The following is a 19,359-nucleotide window of genomic DNA, read 5'->3' on the forward strand; positions in this document are numbered from 1 at the left end:
TGAAATATAGACCCTAAATAAGAAGGATAGTTCTATGTCATCTTTGTGCTCATTCACTGTTATAGGCCATTCAAAAGTCCTCCTTTTTCAGATTGCAGACAAAACACTCCACTGTCCCACTACAACACACATACACTAGTTATCTTCCAAAATCCGGAGGGGGACATGAGGGGAATATCTTTTATTTCTGTAGATGTTTACATTGAAAGTGTAACAGGTACTTAAAAGTCTAAAGTCAGGGCTGCAGAGATGGCTTAGTGTTTAGGGCATTTGCCTGCAAAGCCAAAAGACCCATGTTCTATTCCCCAGGACCCACAAGGTGGTACATATGCCTGGAGTTCATTTGCAGTGGCTGAAGGCCCTGGCTTGCCCATTCTCTTCCCCCCTCTCTTTCTCTCTCTCAAATTAACAAAATAAATTATATATATATGTGTGTGTGTGTGTGTGTGTGTGTGTGTGTGTGTGTACATACATATATATATGTATATTTTTTGTTTGTTTGTTTTTTGAGGTAGGGTTTCCCCCTAGCCCAGGCTGACCTGGAATTCACTATATAGTCTCAGGGTGGCCTCGAACTCTCGGTGATCTACCTACCTCTGCCTCCCAGGTGCTGGGATTAAAGGCATGCGCCACCACGACTGGCTAAAACAGATATTTTTTAAAGATATATATTTATTAGAGACAGAGAGTGAGAATGGCATGCCAGGGCCTCTAACCACTGCAACTCCAGATTCATGTACCACCATGTGCATCTGGCTTACATGGGACCTGGAGAATCAAACCTAGATCCTTAGGCTTTGCAGGCATGCACCTTAACCAGTATTTTTTATTTTTATTTTTTTTTTATTTTTTTTTTATTTTTATTTATTTGAAAGCGACAGAGAAGAAAGAGGCAGATAGAGAGACAGAATGGGTGTGCCAGGGCCTCCGACCACTGCAAACAAACTCCAGACACGTGAGCCCTCTTGTGCATCTGGCTAACGTGGGTCCTGGAGAATAGAGCCTCGATCCGGGATCCTTAGGCTTCACAGGCAAGCGCTTAACCACTAAGCTATCTCTCCAGCCCATTAACCAATATTTTTTAAAAATAATATATTTTGTTTATTTACTTATCTACTTATTCGAGAGAGAGAGTAGGGGTGGGGAGAATGACCATGCCAGTGCCTCCGACCACCACAAACGAACTCCAGATGCATCCACCCTCTTGTGCATCTATCTAGCTTATGTTGGTCCTGGAGAATCAAACAGATCCTTTGGCTTTGCAGGCAAATGCCTTAACCGCTAAGCCATTTCTCCGGCCCAACCACTAATTTTTTTTTTAAAGAACTTAAAAAAAAAGTCTCAAGTGAATCAGCATCAAATACCTAACCTTCCCTCCCCTGCAAGTAATTACAAAGACCTTAAAAGTCTTCACTTGGCCAGGTATGGAGGCACACGCCTTTAATCCCAGCACTCAGGAGGCAGAGGGAGGAGGATCACTGTGTATTCGAGGCCACCCTGAAACTACATAGTGAATTCCAGGTCAGCCTGGGCCAGAGTGAGGCCCTACCTTGAAAAAACAAAAACAAAAGTCTTCACTTTAAGGACCTCCTTTTCCTCTCTGTTATCTAGCATTTTGTTCTAATCTTACTGTTCTGTGCTACAGGTCAAACCCAGGGTTTTGTGCATGCTAGGAAAGTGTTCTATCATTGAAATAAATCCACAATTCTTGGTTTCTTGAGGTAGAGTATGGTGTAGCTCGTGCTAGCCTTGAACTTTCTGTCTATCTGTCTCCTCTCCTGAGTGCTTAGGGGCTAGGGCTGGGATTACAGGCTTGTATGACCACGCCTGGCTTCTAAGATTTTTTTTGTTTTGTTTTGTTTTTTTTACTTGCATTCAGAGAGAAAGAAGATGGTGAGAGAGAAAATGGGCATGCTAAGGCTTTCAGCCACTGCAAACAAACTCTAGACGCATGTTCCACCCAATACTTCTGGCCTTTCATGGTTACTGGGGCATTAAACCCAGGTTGTTAGGCATTGTAGGCAAGTGTCCTGACCATTGAGCCATCTCTCCAGTCCCCTTCTAAGCATTTTTAATACTCATAATAGACATTGTCCTCCCTTCCTATCTTACCTCCATCTCTTCCCTTTTTTAAAAAATATATGTGTGTGTTCGTGTGTGTGCAGATGTGTAAGGAGGTCAGAGGACAACTTTGGGTGTCATCCTTAGGCATGCAGTCTACCTCCTTTGACACAGGATCTTTCATTAGCCTGGAATCGCCAATTTAGCTAGACTGTCTGGCCAGCAAGCCCCAGGGATCCTCCTATCTCTACATCCCCAGTACTGGAATTACAGGCCCATGCTACCACACCCAGAATTTTACGTGGTAATGGGTATTCACTCAGGTCCTAATGTTTGTGAAGCAGGTAATTTGCCAACTGAACCATCTGTAGTGCCCCTGCTTCCTTCCTTCCTTTCTTTTGTTTTCATTTTTGTTTTTTCGAGGTAGGGTCTTGCTTTAGCCCAGCCTGCCCTAGAATTCACTCTGTTGGTTCAGGGTAACCTAGAATTCACAGCAATCCTCCTACCTCTGCCTCCAAAGTGCTGGAATTAAACACAAGCACCACCAAACCCCATGGTATCTACTTTTCTCAGGTGTCTCCACATATAAATTTTGTTTGTTTGTTTTTAATTTTTTTTTAATTGCATTGGGGTCTTGGCCTTGTTGCCCTGGCTAACATCAAACTCCTGGGTTCAAACAACCCTCTTGCCTCAGTCTCCTGAGTAGCTGGGGACTATATGTATGTGCTTCAACAGACTAGATTATTTTGGGGAGGGTTTTGGAATTGAGCCCATGCATGTTCTGCTAATGAGCTTTGCCCCAGTGCTTAAATGTAAATTTTTTAGCAACATTTTTTTTCTTTATTTATTTTGGGAGAGAAAGAGAAGAATGGGCATACCAGGGCCTCTAGCCACTGCAGATGCGTGCACTCCTTGTGCATCTGGCTTACATGCATCTTGGGGAATCTAACCTGGGTCTGTTGACTTTGCAGGCAAATGCCTTAACCACTGGGCCATGTCTTCAGCCCAGATGTAAATTTTTAAGACCTATGTGTTTAGTATATATTGTGTGTCATGTATTTGTGAGTACCCATATTTTCATTAGTATTATAAATTTCTCAGCTAATCTGTCTTGGGACACTATAGCTTCTCTCCATTCTGTAGCCTCCATCAGAACTCTGTAGGCATATGCTAGATTTCTTATTCTGTCTAATTTGCCTTTGCAGTTTCTCTTTCACCTATACTGCTTCTTGCTTCATGTTGTATTCTGGACAATTTCTTTAGATCCATTTCCAGTTCATTAGTTCACTTTTTATCCTGTGTACTCTGAGAGTTAAACTACCCAGTGAAGTTTGACTTCAAAATTTAATTCTTTATAAAATTTTATTTCTTTTCTTTCCCCAATATTCCTGACTATTTTTATTTCTTACCTTTTCATTCTTTCTTTTTTGATTTTCTGAAGTAGGGTCTCAGTCTAGCTCAGGCCACTATGTAGTCTCAGGGTGATCTCAAACTCACTGCAGTCTTCCTATTTCTGCTTCTTAGGTGTTGTGATTAAAGGTGTGTGCTCCCATGCCTGGCTCTTTTTTTGTTGTTTTTGTTTTTCAAGGTAGGGTCTCACTCTAGCACAGGTGGACCAGGAATTCAGTATTTAGTCTCAGGCTGGCCTCAAACTCATGAGGTAGGAGTATCACAGAGAGTTCAAGGCCACCCTGAGACTACATAGTGAATTCCAGGTCATTCTGGGCCAGAGTGAAACCCTACCTCAGAAAACCAAAAAATAAAAAATAAAAGATTCCTGGACCACCTGGGGGATGGCTCAGTAGTTAAAGGTACTTGCTTGCAAAGCCTACTAGCCTGTGTTTAAGTCCCCAGCCACCCATATAAAGCTAGTTAGGCATTCAGTTGCAGCATCAGGAGATCCTGGCATACACACACAAATAATAAATAAAATTTTTTAAAGTATATTCCAGGGGCTGGAGAGATGGCTTAGCAGTTAAGGCGCCTGCCTACAAAACCTAAGAACTCATGTTTGATGCTCCAGATCCCATGTAAGCCAGACACATGTGATGGAAGCATGCAATGTCGTGCATGAGCACAAGGGGGCACACACATCTGGAGTTGATTGCAGTGGCTGGAGACCCTAGCGCCCCAATTCTGTCTCTCCCTCTCTCACATTAAAAAAAAAAAAAAAAGCCGGGCGTGGTGGCACATGCCTTTAATCCCAGCACTCAGGAGGCAGAGGGAGAAGGATCACTGTGAGTTCAAGTCCACCCTGAGACTACATAGTGAATTCTCTCTGGCCCAGGCTAACCTGGGCCAGAGAGAGACCCTACCTCAAAAAACTGAAAAACTAAAAAAAAAGAAAGAGAAAAAGGGCCAATCCATTGGGCTCACTTCAAAAAAAAAAACGTATCTTCCAGCTAGGTTTAGTGATCCACACCTTTAATTCCAACACTTGGGAGGCCAAGGTGGGAGGATCACCATGAGTTGGAGGTCACCTTGAGACTACAGAGTAAGTTCCAGGACAGCCTGGGCTAGAACCAGACCCTGCCTTGAAAATACCAAAAACTAAAATAAAAAATAAAGTAAAATGTGTTCCAGGTTCAAGTTCTAATTTAATAGGAGGACTTTCCAGAATACCTAGTATGTGGAACTATTGGAGGCCACACTTTGTCAATGTACCTCCAGGTATTGGTGCCAGCACTATTTTGAATGAACTTAATTCAAAGGATATTGCCATGGATCATGGATATTTTATTTATTTATTTTTATTTTATTCACTTATTTATTTATTTGGTTTTTCAAGGTAGGGTTTCACTCTAGTCCAGGCTGACCTGGAATTCACTGTGTTGTCTCAGGGTGGTCTCAAACTCACGGTGATCCTCCTACCTCTGCCTCCCAAATGCTGGGATTAAAGGTGTGCTCTACCATACCTAGCTTGTATTTTAACATTTGTTTTATTTATTGGAGAGAGAGGGGACCAGGTAGAGAGAATGGGCATGCTAGGGCCTCTACCACTACAAATGAACTCCAGACACATGTGCCACTTTGTGCATCTGGCTTACGTGGGTACTGTGGAATTGAACCTGAGTCCTTAGGCTTTGCAGGCAAGTGCCTTAACCACTATGCCATCTCTCAGCCCAATCATGCATTTTTATCTGTTTCTAACTAAAACATTAGTAAAACAAAGTCACTGTAATTCCCTCAATATGTGAACACTAGGTTAGGTGAGGGTAGGTATGTCTGCAGTTGCTTCAGTGGAAACACTAACCTGGAATGAACTTTTCCAGGGTGATGTTGTAGGTCTGGAACGGAGTGGTGGAAAAACTGAGGTAATGGTGACAGAAGGTGTGACTACTGTTGCCTACACACTGGATGAGGGCCTTATCGAATTTGGAACAGCCATTGATGATGGCAACTACACCAGGTGAGAGACTGCTGATAACCAGTTGGAGGTGGGGGAGTCTGTCTGTGGGGGGACACCTGGATGTCTTGCCCACTGGCCACGTCTAATCTGGGCCAATGATCCAGGGAGGAGACGAGAGAGGCAGAGCAACTCTTAGTCCTCTCCTCTCCCTCCCCATCCTAGTGCCAGCATTCATGCCTCTGTTTTCTCCAGACCCTGCCTCATTCCTCTTCTTTGCTTCCTTCCTTTTCCAGGGCAACTGCCTTCTTGGAGACCTTGGAAATGACCCCAGAAACAGAGGCAATGTGGAAAACCCTCAGCAAACTGGCTCTGGAGGCAAGGCAGCTCCACATTGCTGAGAGGTGAGGCAGCCATGCAGAACTGAGGCGCCAGGAGTAGTGTATTTGTGGGCTGCTCCTGCCCTTTGTTAAGTACTTCCTTTACCACTGCCAAGAATATGAGGGCCCTTCCCTGGTGCATTTATTCCAAACACATTCCCATCCCATATAAGAATGTATTTTGATGTTTTTGCTTGTTCTTGCAACCAGGTTCCCTTTTGAGAAATTATCTCTTGTTATTGTATGTCTTTTTCTTTTTACAATACTGTGTATCTGACTCATGGCTATATGTTTGTTAGGCAAGGGCTCCACCACTAAGATACATCCCCAGCCCAAGTTTTTAATACTCATGCCACCTAGTGTCTGTTCTGAGTGTCCTATAGAAGTAGAGTTAATAAAACAGATTTGGGACTTCAGATTCCTTAAATTGGGAAGTGTCCTTGAGCTCTTTTGTACCATTCCCCCCACCTGTAGAATATCCAAAAGTCCTAAGAATTCAGTCTTCTACACATAATCTGATATCTGGGCCAACCATGCTGTCTATAATAAAAAGCCTCTTAATTAGTTTCTCTGATGCAGGCCTACAGTCTATTCATTCCACACCTGGCTAAGGTTTTGTTTGGTTTTTTTTTTCATATCAGTTAGATTGTGTGATTTATTTTATTATATTTATTTATTTTGGTTTTTCAAGGTAGGGTCTCTAGCCCAAGCTGATCTGGAATTCACTATGTAGTCTCAGGGGGACCTTGAACCCAAGCAATCCTCCTGCCTGTGCCTTCCAAGTGCTAGGATTAAAGGCGTGCGCCACCATACCTGGCAGATGTGTGAATTTTGTGGTGAGAACCTAAATGGTTCTTTCAGTCACTGATGCCAGTGTCACCACAGTTTATTCTGCTTTGCATTTTTAGTTCTTTGTTTACTCCTCCTTGTCTCAATTACAATGGAAGTTCCTTGAGATCAAGGCCTTTATCTTCCTTAGTTCCCCTGTGGACTTCGAATGGCAGAATGGCAAAAACAATGTCTTACATGTAATTTGTGCTCACTGTACATTTGCTGAACCAAGTGCTTAATGACAGTTTGTAATAGTGTTACTGTTGGCACTCTTACCTCTGTGCTGTAGGTGCTTTTCCGCTTTGGGTCATGTGGCAAAAGCTCGATTCCTGCACGAGACCAATGAGATTGCAGATCAAGTGTCAAGGGAATATGCAAGTATTATCCTCTCAATTCATTCAGTCTCCCAAACTTAGATTTTTGTTTTAAGTCCCATGGTTCATAGTCTTCCAGCCATCTGTAATTTCTTTTACCCTTCGCACTGATCCTCCAGCCTCAAGTTGGACCACTTTGGAATTGCTTGTGAAAACTCAGGCCTCTATGCCCCTTTAATGATTTTTAGCTTCTCAAGTCTGTTAGCCTCTCTATCCTTCTGGCTTTTCTGTGTCACCCCATACAAACCAAACCTCCTTTTTCTCAGCAGGGTGGAGAAGGAATAGACTTCTATCAGGTACGAGCACGTCTAGCCATGTTGGAGAAGAACTACAAACTGGCTGAAATGATCTTCTTGGAACAGGTAAGAGAAATGCAATAGAAGAGGGGCTCTTAGGGGGAAAAGCACTAGGCTTCCAAATGTTTAGAGGTTCATAGAGTTATTTTCACTCTTAAATTTTCTCCTTTTGTGCTAGTCGTACCTAATCAAACTTCCTTTTTTTTTTTTTTTTGTTTGTTTGTTTGTTTGGTTTTTCAAGGCAGGGTCTTGCTCTAGTTCAGGCTGACCTGGAATTCACTATGTAGTCTCAGGGTAGTCTTGAACTCTTGGTGATTCTCCTACCTCCACCTCCCAAATGCTGGGATTAAAGGCATACTCCACCACACCTGGCCTTCAAACTTTCTCCTTTGTCCTCCAAACTTCCACTTTTGGCCTTAGGTTTCTTCTTCCTTTCAGTAATAGTCTAATGTTTCTTCTCTACTCCAGAGCCTTTCTTCTCACTTCTTGTGCACAGAGGCAGATCCAGATTTTGTGGATCCCAAAAGTTTGGCAATCTGACAAGCTTTCTTGGAGAAAAAGAAAATGGTCTTGAGCAGGAGACTAAGGCTCCCCAGCTAAAGGTTTGCTTGCAGAGCCTGATATCCTGGGTTTAATTTCAGTACCCTGTAAAGCAGATGCACAAAGTGGCACATGTGTCTGGAAGTTCATTTGCAGTGGTAGGAAGGCCCTGGCATGCCCCCCCCCCCACATTTTCTCTGTCTCTCACAAATAAATAAATAAAAATACTTTTAAAAAGAAAAATTGCCTTGAGGCTGGGTATGGTGGCACATACATTTAATCCCAGCACTGGGAATGATAAGGTAGGAGGATCACTGTGAGTTGGAGGTCAGCATAGGTTTCCGAGTTCCAGATCAGCCTGGGCTGGAGTGAGACCCTTCAAAAAATAAAAAAATAAAAATAAGCCGGGCGTGGTGGCGCACGCCTTTAATCCCAGCACTCGGGAGGCAGAGGTAGGAGGATCGCCATGAGTTCAAGGCCACCCTGAGACTACAGAGTTAATTCCAGGTCAGCCTGGACCAGAGTGAGACCCTACCTCGAAAAACCAAAAAAATAAATAAATAAATAAATAAAATAAAAATATAAAAAGGAAGAGGGTCTTAGCAGTTAAGGCAGGATTGCCTGCAAAGCCAAAAGACTCAGGTTTGATTCCCATGTAAGCCAGATACACAAGGTGGTGCATGCATCTGGAGTTTGTTTGCAATGGCTGAAAGCCTTGGCATGGCTATTATCTCTTTTTCTCTATCTGCCCCTCCCCCTCAAATAAATAAATAATTTAAAATGCCTTAGGAATACCTATGCATACATGGAGCCCTAAAGCTTAAGCTCCTTTTTTTGTTTATTTTTATTTATTTATTTGAGAGTGACAGACAGAGAGAAAGAGGCAGATAGATAGAGAATGGACACACCAGAGCCTCTGGCCACTGCAAACGAAATCCAGATGCATGTGCCACCTTGTGCATCTGGCTTACGTGGGTCCTGGGGAATCGAGCCTCCAACCAGGGTCCTTAGGCTTCACAGGCAAACACTTAATCACTAAGCCATCTCTCCAGCCCTAAGCTCCTTTTATTTTTACAGTAAAGGTACTTCTGAAGCTGGGGCTCAGTGGTAGAGCATGTGTTTAACATGGACAAGGACCTGAAAAAGAGAGAGAGAGATATCTCCCTCTGCATGTGTAGTGAGTAAAGGTGAGGCTATTGGTCCTCATGCTGGCACCTTAGCCAGGCTGAGAATGGCTTCTTGATATTTCACCCTGGGTCTTCCTGGTGTCCTCTTCCTTTTGCTTTACTCCCTTAGAATGCTGTTGAGGAGGCCATGGACATGTACCAGGAGCTACACCGTTGGGATGAGTGCATCGCTGTGGCTGAGGCCAAGGTACAGTTTTGTCTTCACAGCTGTTCAGAATTTGGTTTCATCAATTTCAGTAACCCCTTCTCATCAGGGAGCACACAGAAGCTGGAATAGTGTTGGGGCTGATATGGTAAAAAGTCAGCATACTTGTATCCTGGGAGGATTCCCATGTTACAGAGAGATTGGAGAGGGATGAATAGCAGAAGGCCAAGAAGAAGCAATAGGATTCCTATTTGCCTCTGTGCTGCTTGTCCAGGGACATCCAGCTCTAGAGAAGCTACGCCGGGACTACTACCAGTGGCTGATGGACACACAGCAAGAGGAGCGAGCAGGTGAACTACAGGAGAGCCAAGGGGATGGACTAGCAGCCATCAGCCTCTACCTCAAAGCTGGGCTCCCTGCCAAAGCAGCTCGGCTGGTGCTGACCCGAGAGGAACTGCTAGCCAACACAGAACTGGTTGAGCATATCACCGCAGCCCTCATCAAGGGGGAACTCTACGAAAGGGTGTGCTGTCTTTTTTCCTAGTCTTTTTATCTCCTGGGCTCTGGACTCCTCCCCCATCCTGGGGTGGGTGGATAGCAATTCCTTCTTTTTGGAGCTAATTTTTTTTTTTTTTTCCCTGAGGTAGGGTCTTGTTCTAGCCCAGGCTGACCTGGAATTCACTGTGTAGTCTCAGGGTGGCCTCGAACTCATGGGGATCCTCCTAATTCTGCCTCCCAAGTGCTAGGATTAAAGATGTCCACCACCATACATACCCAGCTTGGAGCTGATTTCTTGATGAGTTTCATTCACTGTAACAATATGATATGTGTAACAGGCAGGTGATCTCTTCGAGAAGATTCGAAATCCACAGCGGGCCCTTGAGTGCTACCGTAAAGGCAGTGCATTCATGAAAGGTACTAGCTGCACACATGCCATCTTTTGCAGTTGTACATTCTTGCTTATCCAGTCCCCCAGCACCTCTTTTAGGGCATCCATTCAGGTTGGTTGGCTTCAGTTAATCATTACTCCACTCCTCACCAGTTCTCCTATTGTCTTGAGTCCTGGAATTCTGAAACAATTGCCTTCTCTGTCCTTGGCAGCGGTTGAGCTGGCTCGGTTGGTCTTCCCAGTGGAGGTGGTAAAGCTAGAGGAGGCGTGGGGGGACCACCTGGTGCAGCAGAAGCAGCTTGACGCAGCCATCAATCACTACATTGAAGCCAGGTGTGGCAGCATGGGAGTGAAATGGGAGATGTGGGCATGAAACGAGAGACAGTGGGCAAGGGAAGACATCACAGTCTAGAAGAGATCTCAAAATGGGGCTGCAGAGATGTCTCAGAAGTTAAGGTGCTTGCCTATGAAGAATCTAGGTTCGATTCCTCCAGACCCATCTAAAGCCAGATGCACAAGGTGGCACATGCAACTGGAGTTCATTTGCAGTGGCTAGAGGCCCTGACGAGCCTGTGTAAAAAAAGAAAAAGAGATCTCAAAATGTAGGTTGGAATGTGCTTAGGGGGGGTCTCTACTTCATTCATCTTCCACTTTATCATACATATTTCTGTCTTTCCCAACTATGCCAGGTGCTCCATTAAAGCAATTGAGGCTGCTCTGGGTGCCCGCCAGTGGAAGAAAGCAATTTACATATTAGATCTACAGGATCGGAACACTGCGTCTAAATACTATCCTCGTGTGGCACAACACTATGCTTCGCTGCAGGAGTATGAGGTGAGAAAGAGTTTCTTTCTGCAGCATGAGCAGTGTAGTACAGAGGGGTGTGTAGAGTTCCCAGATTATGAAGTACAAGGCAACTCGACAAATCCTTCTCTCTGGGTCCGAACAGTATCACTGCCATGAATGGGAAGAAAATTTACTTCCCCCGATCTTCCCCAGCTATATAAAGTGATCTCTAGCCCTCTTCCTCTGTCAGCTCAAGTGATTCTTCATGAATAACTCCACTGTAGCTTCAGTGCAGCATTGCCTTACACTGCAGAAGCAGAAGGCCCTTTAGAATCCCACTCCCACTTGTCCTGCTTTGGGCTGGTCTTGGTCCTAACCACTAGAAGGTATGGTTCACACACACACTCATTTTTCCTCCCATATTATTACAAGGTAGGTGTGCCAGGCTTTCCATCCTCCCAGCTGAGTTTTAGTCCCTCCTCCTACAAGCCACTCTAACTCTGTGGTTCTGACCTTTTGCCTCTTATCAACAGATTGCTGAGGAGCTCTATGCCAAGGGAGACAGGACCAAAGATGCTATAGACATGTACACTCAGGCTGGCCGCTGGGAGCAAGCCCACAAGGTAGAGAATGTGTACAGTCCATGGTGAAAGAACCTACTTTAGTGGGTGTGTTGCCTCACTCCTTGGTCTCTGATATCCCTCCTTTACTGGGTTCTGTGAAAGCTAAGAAAGAGTGACAAAATGCTTTTTGGACAATTTATTTATTTGAGAGAGAGAGGGGGTGAGAAAATAGGAGGGGGCAGATAGATAATGGATGTACCTGGGCCACCACCTGCTGCAAACAAACTCCAGATGCATGTGCCACCTTGTGCATCTGGCTTACATGGGTCCTGGGGAATTGAACCTAGGTCCTTTGGCTTTGCAGGTAAGCACCTTAACCATTAAGCCATCTCTCCAGCCCCTGTCTGGACAGTTTTTGTCCCTAGCTATAGGAAAAGAAGAGATGAAGAGGGGCACCTGTCCCTGAGCCTGCAGTTCTGAGGCAGCACATGAGCTTGGAAGCTGGGTAACCACTGCAAAGCCCTTGGTCTCTTGATAACTCTATTCTCACCATACACTCCAAAGTTCACTGGGGTAGTAGGAATCTGGTAATGGAGTACATCCTCCCCATACAAGATTTTGCAAACCCTCCTGTGGACTTGCCATTCCCAAACTGACTAGTAGAGTTACAGTAACCAAATGCCTATGACTGCTGGGAAAATTCAGAGTTCATGAGCAGACAGGTTCCCTTGGGGTTTGGCACCTGAGGCTACCTGGGTTCCATGTGTCTGCACAGCTGGCGATGAAATGCATGCAACCGGAAGATGTGTCAGTGCTGTATATCACACAGGCCCAGGAAATGGAGAAGCAGGGCAAGTTCCGAGAGGCCGAAAGGTGAGTGTCATCTCAGATGTGTGGAGGGAGGTGAGGCTGGGAGATAAAAGGATGGGGTCTGAGAATGTATGACCTCTTCTCAGAAGCAATGACAGTAGGGATCTAGGTGTTAGAGGCCCCAGATGTATCTCCTGTCCCTAGGCTGTACGTGACAGTAGAAGAGCCTGATCTTGCCATCACCATGTTCAAAAAGCACAAGTTGTATGATGATATGATCCGCCTGTTAGGAAAGCACCACCCGGACCTACTCAGTGACACACACCTTCACCTGGGCAAGGTCAGCCCTTCTTCTGGCCCTGCCCATCTGTTCCCCATCCAGGACCCATGTCCCCTTCCACCCTGACCCACCTTCCCACAGGAGCTGGAGGCAGAAGGTCGACTCCAGGAAGCTGAGTATCACTACCTGGAAGCCCAGGAATGGAAGGCAACAGTGAACATGTACCGGTCCAGTGGACTTTGGGAAGAAGCCTATCGGGTAAGAATTCCAGGCCACACTACAGGAGCATGTCTCTCTCCTTCCCATTCTCAAGAGACTACTTCTAACTAATGTCACAAGACAAGAGTCTCTTTTGCTAGAAGCATCTCTACACCTGTATGCACAAATTTTATTTATAATTTTAAGGGCTTACAAGGCACACCTAAGTTAAGAGCCCTTGAAAGTTAGCCATCTTCAACATTGATTTAGAATGGGTCCTGACTACACATCTGAGACCTGAGATGAGAAGGGAGCAACTCTGCAGTGAGATTGTCAAGCAACTTTACTTTATAGGTGGCCAAGGCTCATGGAGGAGCTAATGCACACAAACATGTGGCTTATCTGTGGGCAAAGAGCCTGGGAGGAGAGGCTGCAGTTAGACTGCTAAATAAGCTGGGTCTGCTGGAGGCTGCTATTGACCATGCTGCTGACAACTGGTGAGTCCTGAAGTCTTCTTTCCTCTGGCCCCACCCTCCCAGAGCCTCTTCATAGACTCAGAAAAATAGAGTGAAGAAGCCAGCCATACTGGTAAACACATTTAATCCTAGCAGTTGGGCACTTGGGAAGCAGAGGTAGGAGGATCTCTGTCAGTTTGAGACCAGCCTGGACTAGAGTGAAACCCTAACATGGGGGTGGAGGGCAACATGACTATAGGTAACACCATTAATCATTCATGTATGGTAACTCTGTACATTCTATTTTTTTTTTTTTAAAGGTAGGATTTCACTCTAGCCCAGGCTGTCCTGAAATTCACTCTTTAGTCTCAGGATGGCCTCAAACTCACAGCTATCCTCCTACCTCAGCTTCCCAAGTGCTGGAATTAAAGGTGTATGCCACTACACCCAACTATTTTTAATTAGTTTAATAATAAGTATCCACATGGCTTTTTCATATCCTAAGTTTAAAAAGTGTACATTTTTAGCCGGGCGTGGTGCCGCACACCTTTAATCCCAGCACTTGGGAGGCAGAGGTAGGGGATGGCCATGAGTTCAGACCACCCTGAGACTCCATAGTGAATTCCAGATCAGCCTGGGCTAGAGACCCTACCTCAAAAAACCAAAAAAAAAAAAAAAAAAAAGTGTGCATTTCTTAAGCAAATGTTACAAAGGCCAGGAGCAGAGTCAGACCACTTAAGGGTCCTATCATGTTTGGAGAGGCTTTTTTCTGCTTTTGTGTCTGGGTTCAGTGGTCAGGAATGCACAGGCTAGTCCAGCCACTTCCACTGTTAACTTTAAATCTGTCCTTCCTCCCCTCAATCCTTCCTTATTTTGCACAAGTATTAAGTAGAAAACTATTTGTACTTTCCATTTCAGCTCCTTTGAATTTGCTTTTGAACTCTCTCGGTTGGCCCTCAAGCACAAAACCCCTGAGATTCATCTCAGATATGCCATGTACCTGGAGGATGAGGTGTGTGTGTGATTTTGACACTCCTTCTGCACTCCTGACCACTGCAGCCATGTGTTCAGCCCCCCTCCCCCAATCTTCTGGCTGCCTGTGGTACTAGCCTCCCTCATACTAGGTGTGGCTGCCTTTCTCTAGGGTAAATTGGAAGAGGCAGAAGCTGAATTCATCAGAGCTGGTAAACCCAAAGAGGCAGTCCTTATGTGAGTCACTCCCATCAGTTCTTTTTCCTGTCTTCCCAGTTACTGCTTTGGGATCTTTATCCGAAATCCCTCTAGTGATATGGCTGTTAGTCTCCATTGCTAATGCCTCAGTCTTATACTCAGCATTTCCTGTGTCCCCATTTTGGGCAGGTTTGTCCATAACCAGGATTGGGAGGCAGCTCAGCGTGTGGCCGAGGCTCACGATCCTGACAGTGTTGCCGAGGTGCTTGTTGGTCAGGCCCGTGGAGCCTTGGAGGAGAAAGACTTTCAGAAAGCGGAAGGCTTGCTGCTTCGGGCCCAGAGACCAGGCCTGGCTCTCAATTTTTACAAGGTGGGTTACTGTATTTGGGGCTATGAGGGGAGGATGAGAGGATTATGAGCACCTCAAAGATTCACATTGTGCCCTGGTGTGAAGAAGGCCAGGAGAGGTGAAAGGACAGGCAACTGAAAGAGAAGATGGGTTGAGAAGTTAGGAACCAGTGGGTCACAGGAATCTGTGTGGCAGTGGGAAGCCTCAGAGCCTCCCCACCTCTGCCCTTCTGACATCTGAAAATCTGAGCAGGAGGCTGGACTATGGAGTGATGCTCTGCGGATCTGCAAGGACTATGTGCCTGGACAGCTGGAGGCCCTGCAGGAAGAGTATGAGCGGGAAGCCACCAAGAAGGGGGGCAGGTAATAAGCAAGATGTCCTGGCATTGTTGACCAGGCTTAGGGGTACAGGACATGAGATATGTACAAGATGGGCCGTGCTGCCCCACCCTTATCCTGTTCATGAGCATGTTTATTTCCGCAGGGGTGTGGAGGGACTCGTAGAGCAAGCTCGACAATGGGAGCAGGCTGGAGAGTATAGCCGAGCAGTAGACTGCTACCTCAAAGTGCGGGACTCGGGAAGCAGCAGCCTGATGGAGAAATGCTGGGTGAAGGTGAGGTCCCGAGCCCGTCCTGGCCCTGCTTGCCCTGGACTCACGCCCACTGGTCTGGCCTTGTCAAACATTCATCATGAACTCCTGTGTCGTCAGGTAGCAGGTTTCTATTGAATGCCTGCTGTAGTCTAGAGCCTGAAGGCTAGAAAAGGAGATAAAAGTCAGCCCTAGCAGCCAGAAGTTAGGGGACTTGACACTAAGTGAAGACTGAAGTGTATGAAGTGGAGTTTAGAGACACAGGAGCTCTCTCTGGGCTGGAGGGATCCAGAAGACTGAGAGCAAGGAGAGAGGACTTGAACAGGAGCTGGAAGGGCAACTCCAGACCCAGGGGCAGATGAAGGCCATGACAAAAGCACAAGCTCCATCTTCTCTACCACCCAGCAGCTGAAGCCTCCCCTCTGGCAGATGAAGCCAGCTCAGTATGCTTTCCTAACTTGAAAACAAACAGTATTAGTTGAAGAAACAGAACCAATATGGTGTGCATGTGTGTGAGGTAAGAGTTGGCTGACACAGTTATGGAAATGGGTGAGTCCTAAGATCTATAGGGTGACTGGCAGCCCGTAGCTCAGGAGAGCTAATTAGCATAGTTTCTGTTTGACAGGAAATCAGTGTTTCAGTTACAGTATGTAGTCATAATTTACTATGTCTGCAATTGGGGATGTATGTGTAGTTTCTCTTAGATTTCTGGAGTTTTGTCATTCAGTAATAGAGGAAGAAGTGGGCTGATGGCTGGTTATGAATGTAGATTTGTTTGTTTGTTTGTTTTCCAAGGTAGGGTCTCACTCTAGCACAGGCTGACCTGGAATTCACTATGTAGTCTCAGGGTGGCCTTGAACTCAAGGCAATCCTCCTACCTCTGCCTCCCAAGAGCTAGGATTAAAGGTGTGTACCGCCACGCCCGGCTATGAGTCTAGATTTTAATGTGTAAGTACATAAGCATCAGTGGCTAACACTAGAGCACTGTTTACTAGGGTCTTTGTATCACTGTGCCTTCTTCATGTCAGTCACAGGCTGGCTTCCTAGATGGAAGAGAGCATGCTTTAAGCCTTGCAGGGTTTCAGAGGCTCAGAAAGGAGAAGGAAACTGGGCGTGGTGGCACATACCTTGAATCCCAGCACTTGGGAGGCAGAGGGTAGGAAGATTGCCCCGAGTTCGAAGCCACCCTGAAACTACACAGTAAATTCCAGGTCAGCCTGAGCTAAAGTGAGACCCTACCTCAAAGAAAAGAAGGAAAAGGTAGGGGCATTGGCATAGACTAGAGCTGAATTGGGTCATATGGAAATTAAAATCAATGAAGATATAAGTGTCCTAGTGGAAACAGAGTGATCCACTGGGGATTGTAGAACTGTAGAATGACAGGTTTCAGGGTTAAGAGGAGTTGTTAAAATCATCTACATAAGCACTGTTAAGAAGGTAATACAAGCCACAAATGTATGTCACATGCATAATGTAATTTTTTTTTCTTTTTAAAAAATATATTTTATTATTTTATTTATTGAGAGAGAAAGAGGCAGAGAGAGAGAGAGAGAGAGAGAGAGAGAGAGAGAAAGACAATGGGCACACCAGGGCCTCCAGCCACTGCAAATGAACTCCAGATGCGTGGGTCCTGGAGAATCAAACTGGGATCCTTTGGCTTTGCAGGCAAATGCCTTAACCACTAAGCCATCTCTCCTGCCATAATGTAAAATTTCTAATAGTTCTGGGCTGGAGAGATGGCTTAGTGGTTAAGCGCTTGCCTGTGAAGCCTAAGGACCCCAGTTCAAGGCTCAGTTCCCCAGGACCCACATTAGCCAGATGCACAAGGGGGCTTACACATCTGGAGTTCATTTGCAGTGGATGGAGGCCCTGACGCACCCATTCTCTCTCTATCTGCCCCTTTCTCTCTGTGTCTGTTGCTCTCAAATATAAATAAACAAAAATTTTATTTAAAAAAAACTTCTAATCTGTTCTTTAACAAATAAAATAAGCTGGTTGTGGTGGCACACTCCTTTAATCCCAGCACTTGGGAGGCAGAGATAGGAGGATTGCCCTGAGTTTGAGGCCAGCCTGAGACTACATAGTGAATTCCAGGTCAGCCTGGACCAGAGTGAGACTTTACCTTGAAAAACCAATAAATAAATAAATTAATTAATTAATTAAAAAGCGGGCTGGAGAGATGGGTCAGTGGCATTTGCCTCCAAAGCTTAATCACCTGGGTTTGATTCCCCAGTACCCACTTAAAGCCAGATGCACAAAGAGGCACATGTGTTTGGGGTTTATTTACAACACTGGCACACCCATTCTCTCTGTCTCTCTCTGCTTGCAAATAAATAAATACCTTTTTTAGGGCTAGAGAGATGTCTTAGCGGTTAAGCGCTTGCATGTGAAGCCTAAGGACCCCGGTTCGAGGCTCAATTCCCCAGGATCCACGTTAGCCAGATGCACAAGGGGATGCATGCATCTGGAGTTCCTTTGCAGTGGCTGGAGGCCCTGGCACACCCATACTCACTCACTCTCTGCCTCTTCCAATCTCTGTCGCTCTCAAATAAATAAAAATAATAATACTTTTTTAAAATTTAATTTATTAGTTTTCTTTTAATAATACTTTTTTAAGCCTAACACAGTCTGGTGTGGTGGCACATGCTTTTAATCCCAGCACTTGGGAGGCAGAGATAGGAGGATCACTGTGAATTTAAGGTCACCCTGAAACTACAAAGTGAATCTCAGGCCAGCCTAGAGTGAGAGACCCTACCTTGGGGGTGGGAGGGAGCCTGACACAAAGAGTTGTAGAGTTCCCTAAACTCATTTTAGGAATTATTTTAGGAATTATATCACCAAGATTCTATTTATGACAAAGAACTTGAGAAACCAGTTTGTCATGGGTGGCAAAACGAAATGTGGTGACCCCAGACAGTGTGGGAAGTGTCTGAAAGAATTATCATGAGCTGAGTGAACAGACAGGTTCACTGATGGTCAGTCAAAGCATTACTGAGCCAGGCTTGGCCCAGGAGGTGGAAGATGAGGGAGGAAATAAGGAAGTTGGCAGCTAAAAGGAGGAAATGTATAGAATAGGTCATCAAAGAGCTCCAGCAACACTGATTTCTGCTACCCACTTCCATTTCTCTTCAATCACTCAGGCTGCTGAACTCTCCATCAAGTTTCTGCCTCCCCAGCGCAGTCTGGAGGTAGTCCACGCTGTTGGCCCCCAGCTGGTTGGAATTGGAAAGCACAGTGCTGTAAGTAGAGTGCTAACACTAAAAGACCATGCACCAACGGTGGGATGATGACATGATACCTTCATGTGTAGGAGTGGGCCTCTAGGCCGATGTGGCAATATTCTGGAGAAAGAGGGCAGACTAGGGAGTTGAGAAGAAAGTCTCCATTTTGATGTCCCACTGTGCAGGCTGCAGAGCTCTATCTGAACCTGGACCTTGTCAAGGAAGCCATTGATGCTTTCATTGAGGGTGAGGAGTGGAACAAGGCCAAGCGTGTGGCCAAGGAGTTAGATCCCCGGTAATCACTAGAACATTCTCTCCTTATGTTGAGCCTGGGAAGCTCTGGCAGGGAGGGTGGGGCCAGGACTGTAAAATGAGTGGTATCTGTGTCTTCATAGGTATGAAGACTACGTGGACCAGCATTACAAGGAATTCCTTAAGAACCAGGGCAAAGTGGACTCGGTAAGGCAGGCCAGCAAGTGGCAGAACCAGGGAGAGGGCGAGAGACAGCCGGTGCCTGAGGTGCTAGACTCTTCTCTCTCATTCCCACACTCTCCCATCATTCCACAGCTGGTGGGTGTGGATGTGGTAGCTGCTTTGGACCTGTATGTGGAGCAGGGTCAGTGGGACAAGTGCATTGAAACAGCTACCAAGCAGGTACTCCTGTCTCATCAGCACTCCCAGCTCCTCTTTCCCTTCCCTTTAATTCCCTCCCTGCTCCATCAACTCCATCAAAGCCCAATCTGCAGCAGTCCATCATCAGTATCAGAGTACACTTTTCCATGCTCTGAAATTGAATCAGAATTGCATATACCCTTTGCCTCCTACACAGATCCATAGCCTCTGATCAGTCACTACCCTGACCTTACTTTACTGGCTGGTCTTACTGATC

General features: G+C 45.6%; 1 protein-coding gene across 2 annotated transcripts in view; it reads left to right on the forward strand.

Annotated features, from left to right (window-relative positions):
* Positions 1-19,359, forward strand: part of Ift172 (intraflagellar transport 172) — a 58,876-nt gene that overhangs the window by 32,601 nt on the left and 6,916 nt on the right. For both annotated transcript variants that reach the window (XM_045148799.1, XM_045148800.1), the window contains exons 17-39: positions 5,334-5,470; positions 5,704-5,811; positions 6,908-6,992; positions 7,262-7,354; positions 9,125-9,202; positions 9,435-9,683; positions 9,997-10,075; positions 10,262-10,382; positions 10,739-10,883; positions 11,369-11,458; positions 12,174-12,271; positions 12,413-12,548; positions 12,630-12,746; positions 13,041-13,183; positions 14,060-14,153; positions 14,286-14,350; positions 14,501-14,681; positions 14,913-15,022; positions 15,144-15,273; positions 18,390-18,488; positions 18,656-18,765; positions 18,866-18,929; positions 19,038-19,124. In XM_045148799.1, the coding sequence (XP_045004734.1) occupies positions 5,334-5,470; positions 5,704-5,811; positions 6,908-6,992; positions 7,262-7,354; positions 9,125-9,202; positions 9,435-9,683; positions 9,997-10,075; positions 10,262-10,382; positions 10,739-10,883; positions 11,369-11,458; positions 12,174-12,271; positions 12,413-12,548; positions 12,630-12,746; positions 13,041-13,183; positions 14,060-14,153; positions 14,286-14,350; positions 14,501-14,681; positions 14,913-15,022; positions 15,144-15,273; positions 18,390-18,488; positions 18,656-18,765; positions 18,866-18,929; positions 19,038-19,124 (2,619 nt within the window). The remainder of the gene's footprint in view (positions 1-5,333; positions 5,471-5,703; positions 5,812-6,907; positions 6,993-7,261; positions 7,355-9,124; positions 9,203-9,434; positions 9,684-9,996; positions 10,076-10,261; positions 10,383-10,738; positions 10,884-11,368; positions 11,459-12,173; positions 12,272-12,412; positions 12,549-12,629; positions 12,747-13,040; positions 13,184-14,059; positions 14,154-14,285; positions 14,351-14,500; positions 14,682-14,912; positions 15,023-15,143; positions 15,274-18,389; positions 18,489-18,655; positions 18,766-18,865; positions 18,930-19,037; positions 19,125-19,359) is intronic.

Source organism: Jaculus jaculus, chromosome 5, assembly GCF_020740685.1.
Source record: "Jaculus jaculus isolate mJacJac1 chromosome 5, mJacJac1.mat.Y.cur, whole genome shotgun sequence".
NCBI classification, from domain to species: Eukaryota; Metazoa; Chordata; class Mammalia; order Rodentia; family Dipodidae; genus Jaculus; species Jaculus jaculus.